Source organism: Mastigoproctus giganteus, chromosome 1 (genome assembly GCF_048544385.1).
Source record: "Mastigoproctus giganteus isolate SK-2022 chromosome 1, ASM4854438v1, whole genome shotgun sequence".
Lineage (NCBI taxonomy): Eukaryota > Metazoa > Arthropoda > Arachnida > Uropygi > Thelyphonidae > Mastigoproctus > Mastigoproctus giganteus.
In genome coordinates this window covers 71,218,945-71,241,195 of record NC_143575.1, presented here as the reverse complement: position 1 = coordinate 71,241,195, position 22,251 = coordinate 71,218,945, and the positions used below count along the sequence as shown (strand labels likewise).

Here is a 22,251-nt window from a genome sequence, read left to right as displayed (position 1 = left end):
AGACAAAAGTGATGCTGAGGCTGAATGTTTATGCCATTTGCCCCAATATCTCACTTATGTAGACAAAGATCACAAACACGTCATTACTGGTGACCTTAACATCATTACTGATCCTGATTTACGTAACTTGCTTTCCTACGGTTTTAAATTTAGGCCTAACACCAAATGCAACAACAAAAAGATGTATAAACTTATATACCAGGACTTCGTGCACTTTTGTTTAAAATTATCCTACAAGTATAATATACCGTTAGAAGCTTTCCAAAAATGGATATCCCTCACTTATCAAGCGGTGCATAAACAGCTTGCAGCCCTACACAGAAACTCACTGCCGGCCAAGACCTTCGATTTGGGCATAGCTAAACAACAATTAAAAAAGTTGCAGGCCTTATTCATCATCACCACCATAGACAAAGCTGCCAACAATTACAGTTTTATATGCAAAAAATTCTATACTACCACAGTGCTAAACGAATTGAACCACAGTTCTACCTACATACTTGAGACCACAAATAGCACCACTATCAGGAAAAAATTATTAGCTATGCATAAAAAATTAAAATTTAACAACCCAAACACTAACTTTCCATTTGTCTACTGTATACCAAAATTCCACAAAACACCTATCAGCTTCAGATTTATTACATCGTGCAGGAATAGTTATGCTAAAACTCCACATAAAAAACTGGCCTATCTACTAAGTATCATCTTCAACAGCATTGATAACCCCAGAGTTATCCAAAATAATAACCCTATTCTAGAATTTCTAAAGCACAATAATCATACCACTGAACATATCAGCACCTATGACTTTAAAAATCTCTTTACTAGCATTCCGCACGATAGTTTAAAACATGTACTCGACCACTATTACACAAAATATAATAGCCTTCTACCATGCAAGTTGCAATATTGGAATGACCTGACTAATATTTGCATCTTCAAAAGTTACATCTACAATGGCACCAACATATATAAACAAAAAACTGGGATTGCCATGGGAGCCTGTAGTTCTAGCCTGGTGGCAAATCTGTACCTTCATCACTTCGAAGTTAATATTAATAAAGATATTACCTTTTACAGATATATTGACGACTTAATCGTTTTTAACCAGCCCAACTTTCTCACTGATTCTGGAGACGTCTACCCATCGGAATTAGAAATAGTCGCGACCAACATAGATAGCACCAAATCTGCAAATTACCTGGATATTAATATACAGTTGAACAATAATAAGTTAAACACGTTTGGCTTTAACACCATCAGCCTTACAAACTGGCACTCTAATATCTCTATAAGAATACAAAAAAATTTAATACTGTCGCAAAGTATGAGATTGGTTAAAATATGCAATAGCGCTGGCTATATAATTAGCACTCTTACAGACTTTAAACATAAATTATCTGCGAATGGATTCCCAAAACGCTTCATAAATATAAACCTACATACTGCTATGTTGATAGCTTTAAAAAAATTCCATAATAATCTTGACCACCACCATATTATAACTACTGTTTTGAGGAAGTAACTCTTCCCCCACTGGATTATATCAGATTGACGGTTTATACAGAGCCTGTATATATGTACATAACTAGGCACTGCCTTAGTAGCATATTTAATACAGCTTACGCTCATTGAAAAAGTTGTACCTGTATTTGCTGCTAAGGTAGTAATCAATTCTTAGCTTCCTTCTTGCCTTACTCTTCCTTCATTTTTCATGAGAACCTTTTACTACTAGCCTAACATACTGTTGGCCCACGGGCTATCTTGGTTTAAACTATAATATATAATTTTAGCATCCAACCTTTTGCCAGTAAGAGGGCGCTGGCACCATACACTATACCTATATATTTTAACACGCACGCCACAACGTGGTTTTTTCCCGCGTCTCGTCTTTGTGGTAAGTTTGCCTTACTCGTTATACTACGCTGTAAGTAATCAGGAACTGGCCATTCCTTTCTCCTTCATTCGAGAATATATTTTATTTTATACTTTCCAAATTGGCTGTTTAATGTAATTCTATTACAATACCAGGTTCTCTTACTACAAGGGACGGGAAGTTACGCTCCCGGTATGTTCCGACGTAAATTTGCTTTACTACTCTTCCTTCACTTTATCTATATGCTATCTTTTTCTACATTTCATACCTCAAGAACTATTAGAGTAATTCGAGGGGGATTGAGGTACTATTACTTTTCTATCACCTTATTTCCGTTCTCCTTATTTGGCAACAGCTGACTATCTTTTGTCATCCAATAACATGTTATATAGTATTATTGGTTCTCTACTATCACCATTATTTGCTTTTTACTTTGATCTCGTTGTCTGGGCTATCGGTCGGGCTAAAGTCATCTAGCCTGTTAACCACCTTAAATTCGTTTACCTCCCTAACTAATTATCTTCTATCCACTACTATTTTCTAGTTTAATCTTAGCTTAACTTAGTTGTCACCCTTACAGATATCCTTATGATATCTATCTACCATTCGTCAGGATTAACAAGCAGATGATAACAGAAACTGATAGCTCGCCAATTGTAGGAGGACACATTGTAAGGGTTAGCCCTCGATAAAGTCCTTTGCAATGTGTCTCCCCTATCCTTACTACAATTGGCTTGACATAGTTATTTAGTAATTATCCTTATACATATATATGTTTCATTTTTGCTTATAACAATTATGTTTCCCCACCAGGTTATTACCATGGACCAGAGACAGCTATGACAGCTATCACAGCCATTAGTTACCACCTGCTCATTCACACTATGTTCATAGATATTAAGACTGATGTAATGTTTTATCTAGACATTGATGGCATTAATCAGCTCTTCTCTCCCTTGTTAGGTTCTTGTTTAGGTTTTCACTGATTGTATCACCATTATAATTAATTATCTTACGTTTATAACTGTTAACTATGTGTCATATCCACTATATATATATATATATATATATACACACACAACAATAAAACAATAATTATGCTTCAATCAGCACGGTTTCACATAACCCGGAACAATAAAACAATAATTATGCTTCAATCAGCACGATTTCACGTAACCCGGAACACAGTTTCAGTACCAATTATCAGTGCTATGCGGGGTATTGCTGTATATATTGAATAATTGAATATATTGAATGCATTATACAGTCATACCTCGGTTAACGTTACCTCTGATAACAAAGCTTCGATATAACGAAGTCCGCAATTTCAAGCCCCATTTAACATAAAAAATATTCCAATTTAAGGCCACCACCTGACAATCATCCGATTGGTGACTGACGGCAACTCGTTACGTGCTCCCGAGCTGTGGGTGTGTCTGTTATAACAGTTTTGTGTGTCATTCGCCTAATTTAGTCATTGTTTACACTTCATAGGGCGTGTTTCAGTGTGGTGCATTGCAATACATGATTGACGTTGTTTCAGTGTGGCGCATTGCAATAATTGACGTGGGTTCTTTGATAGCATTACATAATTTAGATTTTGTAAATTCTAATAGAAATTTTTTTTTTTTTTTAGTTAAAATGTCAGAATCAAAGAAAAGAAAAGCAATTTCTTTGGAAACTAAACTAAACATTGTATGACGTGTTGAAAGTGGAGAAACAAAATCCGATATGGCACATTCTTTAGGATTAGCGCAATCAAAAAAAAATAAAACAGTCTGCTCAGAATTGTACAGATGTTACAGCGGCAAAATTAACTCGCTTAAGGAGTCCAATTTTAGAAAAAATGGAGAAAATGCTAAGTTTGTGGATAGATGATATATCACAACGTATATGCCTTTAAGTCAAATGGGGATTCAAGAAAAAGCATTATTTTTGTTTAATCACTTGAAATCTAAACAAACTGAAGAAATTACGGAAACTTTTGGGACTTCTCATGGTTGGTTCGAGAAATTTAAAAAATGGGCCAGGATTCATAGTGTAAAATTAACATGGGAAGCTGCAAGTGCCGATGTTGAAGCTGCAAATAAGTTTCCAGAAAAACTAAAGGAAATAATTGAACGTGAAAATTTTCCACCAAATTTGGTGTTCAATGTTGATGAAAGCGGTTTGTTCTGGAAACGGCTACCAACAAAAAAGCTTCATTTCTATTGAAGAAAAATCAGCTGCTGGGTTCAAAGCAGCCAAAGACCGTTTAACGTTACTCTTTGGATAAAATGCCTCTGGCGATTAGAAATTAAAATTGTTATTAGTTTACCATTCAGAAAATCCGAGGGCGTTAAAATGTAACATAAAAACGAATTTTTTACCTGTAATATAGAAAGCAAATAGAAAAGCGTGGATTACCAAGGAGTTATTTACTGATTGATTTGTTAACCACTTCTGTCCTGAAGTAAAACAGTATTGTCAAAAAACAACTTTGAAGAAAATGCTCTTTTGTTGTTGAGACACTGCTCCGGGACATCCTACTGATCTTAACACGTTGGACACATGAATTCCTGTCAAAGTTGTGTTTCTTCCAGCAAACACAACTTCCCTGATTCAACCATTGGATCAGGGAGTAATAGCATCATTTAAAGCTTATTATCTGCGTTGAACATTAAGCAATTTAACTGAACTAGAGATTAAAGAGGAAATGACAGTTAAAACTTTTTGGAAAAACTACACCATTAAAAATGCAATTGAAAACATTGATAGTTCTTGGAAAGGAGTCACTAAGAAATGCTTAAATGGAGTTTGGCACAAAATATGGCCAGAAGTTGTACTAGAAGAAGAAAATAACATCCAAGAAATTAGAAATGAAGTTATCCAGATGACTCAATCAATACGTTTCGAAAATGTCGATGAAGAGAATGTTAGAAATTTATTGAATGCAGAAGATGGTTTTTCAGTGGAAGATTTAGAAAACCTTGTTAGCAACGAAGACAAAGAAAATGAAGACGAAGTTAAAGAAGTTCCTGCCAAAAAAGTCTTAACAACCAAAGATTTAAAAAGGTGCTTAAATGACATTGAAAACGTTTTAAATTTTTTTAGTGAAAATGATCCTGATTTAGGAAGAAGTGTTATTGTTAAGCGATCAGTGTTAAATGCAATAACTCCATATAAGCAATTATTAAATGAAAGCGAAAAAAAGCATAAACAATCAACTTTAGACTCATATTTTAAAATGTGATTTCACTTTGTATGTAAGTTGACTGTTTATTTAATAAAACTTTTCTTTGTTCGAAAAAAAGCTTTTCATTTTCTTTACGTAGGAACGTCTCCCTATTCTGGCCATAGTATTTTTACCTCTGAAAAAGAAGTTTGGCTTAACGAAGTAATTTCGTGGAATGCATCCTATTCGTTAATCGAGGTATGTCTGTATATATATATATGGGCCAGGGACTATGCTATAAATAGCAGAAGGAACGCAACGACCATAATGAAATATAGGTAGGTAGCAAGTGAAAGGAGTAAGGGATCAAGCTAAGAAAACCAGAAATCGAAAATACGGAAAAACTGGACAATACCTGAAAAATAAAAATATCTACAGCATTAAGAACTTCTTTTTATTTTTCAGGTACCTTCCAGTTTTTCCATAATTTCGATTTCCGGTTTTGTTAGCTCGTTCCCTTATTCTACTTCACTTGCCACTTATCTATATATATATTATATCACATCATATCATATATTATATATTGTATTACAGGCTGGCCTCGATTAACATGATTAATTCATCCCGCGAGCACATTGCACAAAACGGAAATGCGCTAATCAAATATAATAATCAATAGGAAAAATTATAATTGGTCTGTGACCTTCAGGAATGTCCATAAAGAATTTTAAAAATGCCTTTTTTAAATAACTTTTTAACTGTATACCATGTAAAAGATAATGAAAATAATTATAGAATTAAATGTTTATTGCATAAAATACGCAATGAAGAAACTATTTGTTACGGAAATATTTGAAGTGTTGGATTTATTATTATTTTTTTTTTTCATCAATCAATTTCCGACATCTGACATCAATCTTCTCTAGGCCTGGTGAAATAAATATTGCAGAGAACCTCAAACTTTTTGTTTGAGGTTCTCTGCAATATGAAAGATTTCATCTAGTTCTTTTACTGTTATCTCCTTTGCCATAACATTTTTCATCTGGCTCATTTAAAAATTAGAATTTTATATGCAGACTTGCATTTAAAAATTAAATTTTTAAATGTAAGTCTGCACTGCTTCCAATGATTGATGGAATACACTGAGGCAGGCAAACGTTTGTTTATTGCCTGTCCGACATGCAGTAAGTTTAGCGGCAATTCAAATCTTTTTCAATTATCACATAAAAAAAAAAAAAAAAAAAAAAAAAAAAGATTGCATTAACTTGGAAATTTGCGTCGTGTAAACTGAAAAGTGGTATTATGTTTTAAAATAGCGGTAACTGAAAAACGCATTAATCAAACTCGCATTATGCAAGGGGACTGGCTGTGTGTGTGTGTGTGTGTGTGTGTGTGTGTGTGTGTGTGTGTGTGTGTGTGTGTGTGTGTGTGTGTGTGTGTGTTAAAATCCCTGTGGCTCCCATTGTTGCAGTTTAGTGTGGACATTATTTAATCTACACTTAGTGGGATTTGAAAAATCAGTGCACTGTTTGAAAATATTTTATTCAAAATATATTCAAACCATTTGGTGAAACAAGTAATTTTAATCAGTCCAAATATCTGTTTTCAGTTTCAGCATAGGGTAAGGAAATCTGCCAAATTTATTCACAATTTACAAGTTATGTGCTGGTTAAATAGGTAGTTTTTATTATTACTAGAAAACTGAACTTGCAATGCAGGCAGAAGGCTTTCTCACTGAACAGATATTTTTCAAATATCTGTTTACTGGCTAATTTGACTTGATTTCATGCATAACTTCATTTGTTGAATTTATAATTTTGTTAAGTGTTCCCCTCTCCCCACACGCACACACAGCTATTAAACTTATAGTTGCCCATAGTTTGCCTGCCTGTATAGCTGAGTTTTCATTTTGGTAAATAATTTCATTCGCTGAAGTTATAATTTCCTGTTACAAGTTCTTTGATCCCCCACATGGCTGTTTGGGAATAAGCTTACTTCTAACTACATTCACCCATGTAGCATATGGGTTCAGAGTTGGCATGAAGCTCCATGAGAGCAGTTCAATTAATTTTCAAAGATCCCAACTTCGTTTGCTTGTTTAATTTGCTATATAACAAAAAAATTTGTTTGCACAATACCTCCTGAAAGTGTGAAATCCGGTGCAGCTGCACCTGTTGCACATGACTAATTCCAGCTAGCACTGTGTTTTCTAGTTTCATATAAAGAAGTACTGAATTCTATAAACAGTAATAAATACTGGCAAATTGTTCAAAAATAATTTTTGAAAAAAAAAAAAAAAAAAAAAATGTAAAAGCAAAATGTCACTAAAATCATAGGGGGAAAAAGTCAATATTTCTATACCTAATAGAGTAAAGGCATTTCGTGTATCTTGAAAGTTCTTCGCATCATCAACTCCTACTATAGTTGGCGCATCTCCTTGGCTAGTATAGTGAAAATTATTTTGATCCCCTATAAATATCACAAAAATGTATAACACATTAACATTATATTAAAAATGACATATAATTTGTTCTCATAAAATGAATATTGCCATATCAAGTACCATATATTGTACTCTAAAGCATACTCTTCTTTTTTAAAAGAAAAACTAAAGGGTATATTATTGGAAAGAATAAAATAATAAGCCCTATAAAACATTTTGTAAGGAAAAACTTACATTTTGTAAGTTTTATGAACTAAAGTAAAAAAAAAGTATATTAATATTTTTACTTCAGTTCTAATTTAGTTTTGAAATAATAATAATTATCATAATAAGTGAATGCTTCTATATCATTAACTGCTCATTACTGCTACTTTTTTCAAACAGCATGTTCTTGAATACTACCTAGATCTGGTCCAACATAAAAGAGAGTGAGGAACTTGACATAATACAAAGGGTACTAGGAAAGTTTTGCAATACAGCTTTGTTTATTTAATTTTTTCAAAGTAATTTCCTCTACATTCAATACACCTCTCCATCCTCCGAAACCAATCTTTAAACCAGTTCTACCAAGTTTCACTAGGGAGTAAAGCACACTCGTTGTCCCAAGCCCGTAGAAGGTCCTCATCACTGGAAAACCGCCTCCCTTTTAGCTTCATTTTCACATGCGGGAACAGTGCAAAGTCGCAGGGAGCAAGGTCTGAACTGTAGGGAGGGTGGTCGAGGTTTCAGTCCTGTCGTGGTCAAATATTCGGTGCAGGCTTTGGCGCGGTGAGCTGCAGCATTATCGTGATGGAGGTACCAGGTGTCCATTCTTGACTTTGGCTGCAGGTTCTTCATAGATTCAATGACTTTAGGCAGGCATTGTTCAGTATACCACTTAGCTGTGACTGTCTTCTGCGTGTCCAAAACGACACGTTCCACAATTCCACTCGATTTGAAAAATACAGCTATCATTTTCTTCTTTACAGATCGGGATTTTCTGACAATTACGGGTGTGTCGTCATCATCAAAGACCCAAACTTTGTTTTGAGCCTTGGTCGGCAGATCGTAATAGTACAGCCAAGTCTCGTCACCTGTCACGATGTTGTTCACATTCCGAGATTGTCCCTTATCAAACTTTTTTTAACATCTCCCGGCACCAAGTCACACGTCGTGTCATCTGCTCTTCAGTCAGTTGATGCGGCACCCAGAGAGAACAAAGTTTCTTCACGTGCAAATTATCTTGCAGAATCGAACGAATTGCTGGTGCATTTAGGCCCAAAGTATCCTCTATCTGTTGGTAGGTCACTCGCTTGTTTTCGTCAAGCATTTTCCTCACAGCAGTAACGTTTTCCTCCGTAACTGACGTTCGTGGCCTTCCCGGCCTCTCAGAATCCTCCAGAGTGAAATTTCCCCTTTGGAATTCTCTATACCACCTGAATATCGTTGTACGATGTGGACAATCATCATCTAGTGCAAGAGTCATTTCTTCTAAGCACTGGTCTATGGTTAAACCACGCACGAAATTATACCGCAAAACTGTCCTTATCTCATTTCGTGACCACGATGCCATCGCAAGCACTTTACACTCTCACTACTAATGAATAACCGAGCCCATCGACTTTGCGCGGCGGCTACTATGCACGTATGAACATGTCTCAACATGCAGCAACAAGCAGCTTCCTGTGATTCATTGTTGCGTCATATTGCAAAACTTTCCTAGTACCCTTTGTATAAGGAGCCACTATATCAATTCAGACTTTTTTATATACTGTTTATTCAAAATTATTTCAACAAGCATCTACAGGAAAGTATCATTTTTAGATAACACCTTTTCTCCAAAATAACTTCTGAAGTGACAACTTTCTCATACCACTTTCCATTTTATCCCCCCCCCCCCAAATTTTGTAAATATTAATGTAAGAATATTTTTTGAAGCTGCTGCACTACAATTTTACATCATAACAGGAAGAGTCAGGAGGCCAAGACTAGTAGTATTAGTAATAGCAAATGATGAAACAAGGATGCAAGCTAATGCAGCATTAACAAAAAAAAAAAAACCAACACTAACCACATCAGCTCTCCATCCCCTCTAATAATTTGTCTAATTCTTCCTTAAATTTATTCAAACTACCCATTGCCACAACACCAGATGGAAGTTTATTTATGTTTTTTATATGATTGAAGAGGAAGGGGAAACACATCTCACCATTACGTAAGAACCCACAGAATTCCAGCTATCAGTATTATTGCTATTGCAATAAGATCAAGTTTGCTACCCATTTATAATTAGACTGCGCTAATAGAAAAGCCTGCGCTAATAGAACTGTAAATTGTTTTTATTGTTTTATGGTAATGATTTCCAGAAATGTGCTCCTCCACTTGCACTATCCCGCCTCACGAAATTTCTGTCTGAACAGAAAATCTTGTGAATACAGTGAATTATAAGTTTGATAAGTGTCTCCGACCAATACAGTTACAGTAAATAGGAAATATAGCACTCACACATTTGATGTTTGACATTTTTTAAGCTTCGTAAACTTGTATGTATTGCTGCGCAGGTGGCTACATTCAGGCTTGGTGCCGGGTTTTACATACACCTGGTGTTAATCGCAGAAGAAATCATGCATGAGCCAACATGAAAATCACGTTATAGTCGCATTGTTACCTAATATATCAATCACGTTGGAGCAAATTCATGTTGCAAAAATACACATTATAGCAGAACTGACTGTACTGCTTAAGGGAAAGTCTGGAGCACAGGTCCAAGAGAATATTATAAATAAATTCTACTACAATGTATACTGCTTATTGTGAGCACACACAGTGTTATTTCACAATGTAAATTCATGTAACATTATCATGTTTATGAAGTCCTGATCAGAAATATACTAATACATAAAAAAAATGATATCTATTGTAAACAGCACTTCAGTTTTTGTTCTCACTTTTTTACCTTATTGTGATTTACACATGTGCAGTGGAAGTGATTGCATAACAATCCGATTTGTTCATAAACTCTGACATGCTGCATGTCTAGTTACTGCTCTGTACAATTCGTATGGTTTTCAGTGTTGTTATTCAGTAAAAGAAAGTACTATATCTCTACTCCTACCAACCTGACTGTTTAACAGCAGAGCATTAACCCTTTCCTTGATTTTAATATTTTCTTTATTTTTTTTAAAGGTTTGTATGGATTTCCAGAAATATTATGACAGTTTCATTTTCATTGATGACTTTCCCGAAGAAATAGTGGACACTCAAATTAAAGTGTTTTTTACTGCTTGATTTTAATGTTTCCTTTCTGTCCACTTCCACCATTTAAAGTACACGTCTGCACTGCATCAATAAGCACTGAATAGCTGCATTCTCGTTTCATGGGTTATTGTTGTCACAATCCACACGGGTTATTACTGTTAAGCTGTGTCACAATCCACTGTATTTCAAAAAAAGGTAACTACTGTTCCAAATTTAGAGCAATATTTCTGAAAGGCTACAAACTTAAACTGAGTCTAAAAGGTTCCCAAAGACCAACAAAACACCCTGAAAATTTGGTGTGATCTGACATTCAACTTTTCTTTATCAAACAATGGCCAAAGGTCTGGAACAGGGAGATAATTTAGGATATTTATGGAAGAAGAGGAAAAGAGATAAAACAGTTTTTAGTGAAAATTGGGATAGCTCAACAAATGTTCCTAAAAGATTCAATATAAAATTACATGAAAATACATCCACTGGGAGTACAATTATTACATGCAGACAGTCAGAGAGACATGAAGACAATAGATGCTTCAGGCATTTCCAAGTATGCTAAAAAGGCACTCATCACAGTTAATAAAAACCTTTCATATTTAAATGATTGGATTTTTAAGAATACATCAACATACCTGCCAACTTTTAAAAATTGAATAATAGTAGACTTTTAATGGAGACCCAACTTTAGCCAAAAAACTCAAGAACCATATTGCAGCACTACATGGACATTTCCAGACTTTTCTTCCAAATTAATGATACATTAACACTTTCACATGTAAGAATGTATATACATGTTTTTCCTTTAGTTCTTCTCATGTGATGACCCAAAGGATAACGAATCATTTCTTGACAATATAAAATTCTTTCAATTGCATGATTTACTACTCAGTATCAACAAATTATGTCTCTATATGTATCAATTTTCTTGAAACCATAAAGAGAAAATGGTACACATACAGATACAGTGGAACCTCTATATTTGTCATTAATACGTTCCTGAGGCACGGACGAATACTGAATCAGATGATAGAATCAATTTTTTCTATCATCATCATCAGCCATTTTCAATCCGCTGCAGGATGAAGGCCTCTTCAGCAACTTTCCAGTTCCTTCTGTTTTGTGCAGTGGTCATCCATTTACTACTCATTAATTTCATATATATAAATTAATAACAAACTCATTAATTTCATCTATCATTTCATAAATTAATAACAATTTTTTTATTTTTATTAATTCATTTCATAAATTAATAACAAACTCATTAATTTCATCTATCCATCTCTGCCGTTGTCTTCCACGTTTTCTTCTAACCCCCAAGAGGAGTTAGATGAAAACCTGGAAAATAACAGAATGGAGATTTACCATTCTGTTATTTTCTGTTATATTCTGTTATGTTACTTGTCCCAGATAAGTAATAAGTATATGATTCCACTTTTCAATTACTGCTCCTTCAATCATTATGTCCCTTTCTGCGGCATACTTGTTCATCATTACTTTTGTTTTAGCTCCTGCTTATAATGCTTTTCTGTTATAAGTGGGAGTGTTAGTTCTTAAAAAATATAAAACAATAACAAAAATTAAATTTTAAATTAAAGGAGCTTCTAGATGGATGGTAGTAGTAGTAGAAGTAAACTGCTCGAGGTTTGTAGTAAAAGGCAAGCTTTCAATGATGAGCCTAGATTTCTTGTGTGAAACACCTCAATCTTCACAAGTTTTGCTCTACTTATATCCATACAACACTTCCTTATCAAAAAGTTATTTGTTCCAGCTCAATGTCAGGTCTATGCTCATCAGTGGTACCTCCTCACCAGTGGGAATGCATGAAACAACCTGTCAGAGTAGTGTGCTACTTTGTTTAAAAAAAAATGCAATACAATAAGGAAAAGACATGGATGATACAGGTTGAGTTATCTCATATGAGAGATCTAACACACATCAGGAAAACTTGTGTTTTCTGTATAAATCTTAGTTTCTAATCTTAGAAAATACAGTACTGTCCGGCACTGTACTTTCAAAATTTTACTAAAATTCTTAAATTTTAATTTTATTTTGAAATGATATGAGTACAGATTTACAAGAAAGTGTTAATTTACTCACTTGAGTCAATTAACAATTTCTTGCCCTCTTAAACACACATACTTCAAAATCGTTTTGACTTCAGTAACATGCATCAATGAAACAATTGAAATCCATCTTTCTTTGTAGCACTTCCCTTTAGATAGTAATGAATGCCATCAAAATATTAATTTACTTTCACATTAAGGCATGCAACTCCCTTTTCAACACACAAATTAATAAGATGGAAAGGACTGTCTATTCCCATCAAGTGCTCAATCCCCTCTTTTAACACCCTTGCCACTCCTTTTTTTAAGCACGTTATCAACACCTTACCTTGGTGTTGATAATGTGCCATAATAGGCATGTTATCAACACCATGAGCCAAACAATTTTTTTAAGGAATTCCACATCCATTCAGGTTGTTTAGCAGATGTCCAATATTGTACTTAGTAAAGCCACCTTCCAATGCTGTGTCTGAGAGTAAGCTGCTTTCGATTTGATGATTTTTTTTTTTTTTTTTTAAATTACAAAAAGGTGTAAACAATGGGATATAGCTTGGAATGACTTTGATTACAACCATCTGTAGCAACTGAAAATGGCCCATTTTTCAGAGCCATCATGACCTCTTCTTTCCTAATCAATGTAATTTCATTAACAATGACTTTTTTTTTTCTTCCACAACCATATTTTTTTGCTATTTTACTATCAGGAAACATATTTCTAAATAATGTGCCTGCATGATTAGCACATTTAAAAGGAAGATTATGTTCTATGACAAAAGATGCAAATAAACATTCAGCAAGAATGACACTGTCACTATGAAATGCAACATTTATTTTTGCATTTCTTTCTATACCATGCACACTGTCATTATACATATTTGCAAACATTTTTGCAAACATCATGCTTATTTGCAAGGCAGACTACTTGTCGTAGTGTATGTTGAAAAACATAAATGCTGAATAATGGGAATCTCTGATGGCCAATTTGTTAACTGAAAATAAGCAGAAATATACAAAATTCAAAAAAAATAAATAAATAAAATTTCAACATAGTTTTATTGATTTTTTTGTGAAAGAAAGATAGCGAAAAACTGAGATTTAACAAAAACACAAAAACTCCTTGTCACTTTGTCTCACTACATAACATATTACACAGTGAGATGGAGAAGAGTCAGGCCAAGGAAAAAAAGACAGCTTGTCCATCATAATTATGAATGGAATTATGATTCTGTTTATGACACCTCTTAAGAATCTCTCACCCTGTGAGTTACATCATCACTGGCTTGTCATATGATGTAGTTCGGGTGCCTTACCTCCCACTGATGAGATGCCTAATAAGGAACATTATGCCTCTCTCTTCAGAGAAGTGATAATTAGTAGTAGTACCATAAGGCAACTCATCAGGTAGCCTTACAATGTGGGAGATCAATGTCTTTTCACAAGGGCTTGCACCTTGCTATACCTGTGCTATATAACAATGATGTAAATCCTACTATAGCTATACTGTATTATTTAGCAAGAGGTGTAATACATCCTTAGCTCATATTTGAAAAACTACCGTCTCTAAATACAAATAATTGTAACTTGTTGCCCAGAACTTGAGAAAGCAATACTCTTGATCTGTTCATCAGTAGTGATGCTTCACACCTTAAGAACCTGCAAATAAAAGAACCACTAGGCATCAGTAATCAATAAGGAAGAGCTTCTTTTTCTTTTTTTGGGAAAGGAAGGGTGATTACAATGGTGTTACATGCAGTGGCATGTTATCCTATAGGCAAAAAAGACATGTCTAGGGGGCCCCCGATCAGAAAGGACCTCAAAATCGCTGTTTAAAAAACTCGTTGTTTTTTACTAATATTTTAAGTGATTTTTTATTGGAAACTGAACTTTCTACCTGCCAAGATCATCAAACTTTACTTGAAGACTGATTGGAAAATTACATTTTTTTCAAAAATGGTTTTACCAATTTTGATGAAATTTTATATTTAGTTCTTCCTTAAATAGTCGAGTTAACTGAAGAAATAAAGACTGCCTTGTATGTAACTGGCACCACTGCCACCCTAGGCAGTACAGTAGCAGGGAGAAGGTAACCACGATCTTATCAACCAGTTTGGTTTTGGTTTTTATGGCACATGAGCAGCTTAGAAAAATTAAGTAATTTGGCAATAACTTTTATTGAGAATGATATTATAAACAGTATTGATTATAATGAACTTATATACAATTTCTCAGCTCAAAAAGTCCAAGAAGTCCAAATAAAGTAATGTAAAAGTATTTATTAGATTAAGTGTACATATTATTTCTCAATTATTCTTCTGGATTAGATATTTTTATGTAATCTAATTTGTTTGTTTTGTTGTCACAATAAAATGTTCCTTATTAGTTTTTTTTCCCTTAGATAGGGCTCCCAAATGCTTGTCTGACCAATCTGATTTGATAATATGATGCAGTAATAAAGCACTGGATGGAAAAAATTATTTTGGCAATCATATACAGCAATACCTTGCTTAGCATGGCTTCAAACAGCACAGGTTTAACTACAACACGGTATTCAATTAAGTTTAAGTCAAAAAGTTACTGTACACATTAAAACTCTTTCAGTAACATAGACACAATTTACATACAGGGTGATTCACTACCAGTGCGACAAGCTTGCAGGAGGTGTAGGGGACACAAAGACGAATCGGAATCACATAGCATTGCAGGGTCCGAAATGCCTTCGTCATGCGGTAGAGGACGTTGAACAGGAGGTCGCGTGAACAGCGATCCCGCTGGAAGTCAGCATTTGCGAACAGTTTCTGTTAAAGAAACCAAGTAGCAAAAGCCCTCCGGAGTGGATAATCCGCAGGCTCCAATGATTGGACGTGTTGCAGATGGTATGAACTCATTTGGTTTGTTGACAGTATCCTCCATACAGTGGATTGGGAAATACCCAATCGTTGGCCTATCGCTAAAGTACTCGTACTCGGATTGCCTTCTGCAAGACGTAGGACATTCTCCTCATTGTCTGGCGTCCTCGCCGTTCGCTCTCGATTCATGGTACCTCTCGTGAAACAACCAGTCTCACGTAACCTTCTGTGCACATGTGCGAAAATCGTATGATGAGGAGCACGCCTGTGCGGGAAACGTTCCTGGTACAAGTGCAGAGCGGCGTGCCCATTATAGTCCACAGCTCCATATGCGAAGTGCATGTCAGCCAGTTCAACGTTTGAATACTTGTCCATCCTACTGCCTCGGGAACCGGGTCGCAAATGCTGACTTCCAGCAGGATCGCTGTTCACGTGACCTCCCGTTCAATGTCCTCTAACGCACGACGAAGGCATTTCGGACCCTGCAATGCTATGTGATTCCGATTCGTCTTTGTGCCCCCCTACACCTCCTGCAAGTTTGTCGCACTGGTAGTGAATCACCCTGTATATGCTGCATTATCATAGCCTAGGAATGCATACATACATACATACATATATGCTGGGTTGCCAACTGTATTGTCTCACATGCACATGTGCCAATAGCTCCCCTCAGGCAGTCGGTGGCAATGTACAACAGTGTTCAATATTCTAAATTCCATCGTGATGAGACGACATGATAGTCTTTCAAACTTTTCATTTCACAATTTATTTTTTACCCCTTTAAATACAAAACAATAAGTCAAAAAAGGAAAAGTAATGAAAGCAGTGGAGCTACTAAACGTAAATGGCTTACATTAGTAATAAAGTTTGATATTATCACTTGTCGTGAAGATGGTGCAGTGTATGCTAAAATCATGCAGGAAAATAGAATGAAGGAAGCATCAGTGCAAATGATTATTTGAAAGAAGGATGAGTATAAACAGCAGGGAATTTCTACAGCATCTTACATGACAAATGCAATAACTAGGCAAAGAAGTTCGCTATTGATTAATATGGAATGTCTTTTATTAATATGGACAAAAGACTGTAATCAAAAGGGAATTCCTTTGAGTCAAAACATCGTTTAAGCAAAAGCCATGAGCCTTTATAACACACTGAAAGAAAAAGAAGAAAATGAAGAGGAGAATAAAGAAATATTTACAGTCAGTTGTGGTTGGTTTTTCCATTTTAAAAGCCACGTTGGATTCACAATGTTCGTATCTCAGGTGAAAGTGCAAGTGCAAACAAAGATGCTGCTGCAAGATTTTCCAGTGAATTGAAAGACATTATTGAAGAAGAAGATGGCTAGAAGGACTAACAAATTTTCAACGTCCACGAAACTGGACTGTTCTGGGAAAAAATGCCCTCACGAACTTTTTTAGCTGAAAATGAAAAGGCCCAACCTGGATATAAAGCATCATAAGATCATTTAACACTTTTGTTGGGAATAAATTCATCTGGGGATTTTAAATTGAAGCCTCAACTCGTGTTCAGAGCAGAAAATCCACGAGCTCTAAAGAGGTGCATAAAAAGCACATTGCCCATAGTTTGGCAATCCAATAAGCAAGCATGGATTACAAGAGAATTGTTAACAAAATGGTTCACAAATTATTTTTGTCTGACAATTGAATGCTACTGCAAAGATGAAGGGATGGAGTTAAAAATTTTGTTGCTTTTAGACAATGCACCAGGCGATCCACCTGAAATTTCTGATCTCAATGAAAATGTAAAAATATGCTTTCTTCCGCCTAACACTTCTCTCTTACAATCCACAGATCAAGGTATAATTGCCACATTCAAGGCATATTATCTGTGGTGAACTTTTTCTCAAGCAATCGAAGCTTCAACAGGAGTGGGATCATCATCTTTACAAACATTTTGGAAAAATGATAACATCAGGAATGCAATTGAAAATATATCTGCATCTTGGCTAGATATCACTGCCAACAAGATGCATTCTGTTTGGCAACATGTTTTGCCCCATTTGGCAAATGATTTCACTGGTTTTGTATTGCAAGTTCAGACAATTGCCGAAGACATTGTGAAGATCGGAAAAGACTTGGGATTTGAAACTTTGGACACTGCCAACGTGATGACTGCATTGACTCGCATGCAAATTACTTAGATGATGCAACTCTCCTTGAAATTGACGAGCAAACTGCATAAGAAGAAAAGGAAAACAATTCTGAAGTGGTACCAAAAGAATTTTCAACAGAAAAACTGGAGAAAGTTTTTCAGGGGACTGACATGGCCTGCAAGGCAATTATGAATAGAGATCCAAATGCTGAATGTAGCATCAAGATACGGAAAATTTTACAAGATGGGATTTGATGCTACAAAGAACTGTACACCGAGAAAAAGAATAGACGACTTCACCAGACTCCATCACTGAAATACTTAAAACAATAAAGCATTTTTTCATCTCTCATGACACCTTTTCATTAATAAAATTTTTGCAATATTTTTTATTTCAAATCCTTTTAATTGGCTATCAAGCACAAATTGTTTATAGATTTATTAAAATTTGTTTAGAGACTGTTTCTCTTGTATGCATTCAATTAAAACTCATTATAATTATACCTCAATCAGCACAGTTTCACATAACATGGAACAGTTTCGGTACTAATTATCAGTGCTATGCAGAGTATTGCTGTACTTAGATTTCAGAAAAATTTTTGACATTGTTCCACATAAAAGACTGCTATACAAACTGAAGCAGTGTGGCATTAAGGGCCAGTTACTATTACAGATAAAGGGATGGTCCAGCAGGATAAGACAAAGAATGGTTATCAATGGGCATTACAATTCCCATTGTTGTTTTCTATATTTATTAATCAAGGCATAGCAAGCTTAATATCTAAGTTTACAGATGATATGAAGGTTGGCAAATGGGTTAATGACAGTAATCAGGGTAGGCTACTACAAGGTCTAGAAAAAAGGCAGATGGGCTAAGAAGTGGCAATTGGAGTTTAACATTGTCAAATGCAAAGTACTGCATATAGGTAACAGTAATCCCAGAATAATGTAACAGGCATTACCCCATTTAGGATAGTGGAGAACAAAAAAAAAAAAAATGGTAATTGTACTATCTGATGTGTTCTCTGAACAATGCAGAGAGAATGCTAAAACAGCTCTTATGGGGTTTTGTCAATGATATACAGGATTTTTTTCTGCAGTGATAAAAAAAATTATTATCTCATTTTATAAGGTAATGGTTAAGCCATTACCTGTAACTTGTAATGCATTGACGAGCAAACTGCATATGAAGAGGAAAATAATTCTGAAGGACTCATTTTAGGGAAGAAGTGGATCTGTTGAAACAGGTGCATGGGAAAGCAATGAGATTAGTGAGAGGAACAAAAGGGTTCTCCTACCAGGGAAGGCTTCAGAAGACTAAAAACTGCAGCATCTAGAAACTAAGCACCCGCAATGAGATCAAATTTAGGTGTTTAAGACTTTGAATGGATTGAGTAATCTAAATATTGATGACATCCTTACTCTTGCTCAGACAATACACATATGCATAAATTTAAACTGAACAAGGAAGGAAAGAAGGTTCCAAGACAGCTGTGTGGAAATTTGCTTTCAGCCAGGGGATAGTTAATTGTTGGAATGAACTTCCATCTGGTGTGGTACAAGTGAGTAGTTTGAATAAATTTAAAGCAAAATTACAGAAATTATTAGAAGGTATGGACAGATGTGAGATTTTTTTTGTTTTTCTGAAGCTTATACTATACATAAGCTTGCTTTCTTACTATTTTCCACACCAATACTCATACTAAAACTTCTAATCTTTATTACCCAAAAAAAAAAAGTACTTATGTAATTTTTCACTATGTGCTATATAATCTCTTTCTTGTGGTTATAAGAAATTATAGTGATTATAGATAAAGGTCACAGGTAGAGGACAGCAACTACCTCAATTAAACTAGCAAATACATATTAGAAAAAGTATCCTCCAAAATAAGAATCCTCGCTGCCAAAATATGGCTGAAAAATTGTAATACTACTTGCAATATCAAAAACATTTTAATATTTCATGAAATAATTTTGCTTGCTTACCTAACTGCAATAACTGAAGTTCTTCTAAATCAGAAGAGGCACACAGCTGATAAAAAATATGATAGTTTCGTTCTTCTGGAGCTTGGAATACAACTCTTGATTTTTCCAAAAGATATGTCCTCATGTTAGCACCCATAATGTGAAATTTATTATGGAAATCAATTTCAATATATTTTCCAAATCTTGAACTATTATCATTCCTAGTGGTTTTAGCATTCCCAATAGCCTGTAAGAAAAAGATCTTATTAAAACACAATTACTTATGAAAAGCGAAAAATTTAATTCAAGATTATTTCATATTGCATAAAAGTATCGGTAAGGGTATCCAAGTGTTTGCAACTCCGCTGAACGAGAAGTTCTTTAGCCATATTTAGCCGCTTGATTGAATATTTTTTACATCGAATTATTTCTGTAAGTAGCTTATAGACCTAGTAAGGATCATTAGTTTATTCTGAATTGAGACAGCGAGATTTGAAAGTTAATTAATACTTAAGTGTCCGTAGATTTACCGTTCGTAACTTTCCCGCCTTTGTGATACGATAGTTATATACCGTACTAGATAGCATTAGTTGAACTTCGTTAGCAGTTAAATTGTACTTTTAAATAAATACATATAACGACTTAGATTACAAACATAATATAATTAATTATATTTAACATAATTAATAACATAACATAATTAATTAATAAATTAATAGAATCATGACTCAGACCAGAGCAGCAAAGCAAAAGGCTCAAGCTAATGGAAGTGCTGTGGCTCAGAGCAGAACTGAGGGGGGCAGTTGTCCTCTGACTCACAGCCTTATAAAATGCACTGTTTGCTTGATGTTTGCAGAGCAATCGGGTACGGGACATGATACTGCCATGGGGGATGTCTTTGTGTGTGCGCGATGCAAGGAGTGTATCGATATCAGGCAACAACTCAGCGTTCTTGTGGGCCTATATGAGAGCTTGAAGGACAGGGTGGATGCCCTTGAAGAAACTAAATTGAGGGGCCCATCAAGCTCTCAGCTGCCCACATCAACGCCAGAGCTTGCACTTGGGCATCACGTGACACAGAGGCAACCCCCAAGGCAGAATACGCTGGTCCCGAAGGAACTAGTAGTTGTTGGTGACTCTATTGTCAGGGAAACGGGGAACATGCTTTGTAAAAAGGATAGGTGGAACAGGACCAGGGTATGTCTGCCAGGGGCAAAGGTTGATGACGTTGTAGAGCGAATATCATCTTTTAAGGGCACAAAAGGTGATATAGTTGTACACGTTGGCACTAATGATATTAAGAGTAGGAGACCGGCAGAATTACTTAACAAGTACAGGTCACTGTTGAACAAAAGCCGAGAATTAGGGTTGAATTTGAAAGTGTCTGCAATTCTGCCCAGACACGATAGGAGGGAGTATATGATGAGAGCCTTGTCGATCAATTCGGCCCTGGAATGATTGTGCAAGGCTCAAGGGGTAGAATTTTTTTCAGCTTGGACTGTACTTGTTAACAGGAGAGATTGCTTCTACAGGGATGGGATACACTTAAATAGAAAGGGTGCAAGAATATTTGCTGATGCTATCGAGGCAGTGTTAGGTGGGTCGGAAAACTGCTAGCTTGGGGGGAGACAAAGACCAATAGATTGACAGTAGCCACTGGCAGAGGTGAAAGAGATTCTTGCACTGCTTCTATTAGAATGAGCAGAAGCCTGAAAATCAAGATGCATGATATTTCAGAGACTGCTGGGAGCCATTGCGGTACAAGTAAACACATGGGTTGTGTTAGGGTAGCTAAGAATAGAAACAGGTGCAGGTATACTTGCGTGTACACCAATGCTAGGAGTTTAGTAAATAAATTTGATGAATTTGAGGTATTGCTCAAAACATCAAAGGCAGATATTGTTGGGATATCAGAGACGTGGTGTCACACAGATATAAGGGATGCAGAACTGCAATTTGGGGAGTACAACGTTTACAGAAAGGATAGACAGGATAGGAAGGGGGGAGGGGTTATGCTATTAGTTAAGAAACACATAAAAACCAAGGAAGTGAAGCCAGTCGACATAGCTGGACAGTGCAGTGTGGAGTCAGTTTGGTGTGACATAAGCATTGGAAGATCAAAATTGAGAGTAGGAGTGTGCTATAGGCCTAATGACTCTGATGAGTATAATAAGAAACTGTACAGGGAAATAGAGTGGGCCAGTAAATCAGAGAGTCTTATAATGGGAGATTTTAATTTCCCAGATATTGACTGGAATTTGGGGGCTGGTCACTCACACACTAGCAGGGCTTTTGTGGATTTATTGGATGATTGTTTTCTACATCAGCATGTTCGGGAGGCAACTAGAGGGAGTAATACTCTTGATTTGATTATCAGCAGTGATTCTTCATGCATTAAGAATCTGCAGATAAATGAACCACTAGGTGGCAGTGATCACAGTGTGCTGAAGTGGGATTTACTCAAAGAGGTAACTACCATTAGGGGTAAAGGGAAGGGTTATTGCTTCCGTAAAGGCGACTACGATGGACTGAGACAGTATTTAAATTCTATA

The 22,251-nt window shown here is 35.6% G+C and overlaps 1 protein-coding gene across 3 annotated transcripts in view; it reads right to left on the bottom strand.

The window, feature by feature from the left end:
- Positions 1-22,251, bottom strand: part of didum (dilute class unconventional myosin) — an 814,019-nt gene that overhangs the window by 630,689 nt on the left and 161,079 nt on the right. For all 3 annotated transcript variants that reach the window (XM_090373351.1, XM_090373360.1, XM_090373369.1), the window contains exons 7-8: positions 19,721-19,946; positions 7,395-7,502 (exon numbers count right to left, since the gene is read on the bottom strand). In XM_090373351.1, the coding sequence (XP_090229477.1) occupies positions 7,395-7,502; positions 19,721-19,946 (334 nt within the window). The remainder of the gene's footprint in view (positions 1-7,394; positions 7,503-19,720; positions 19,947-22,251) is intronic.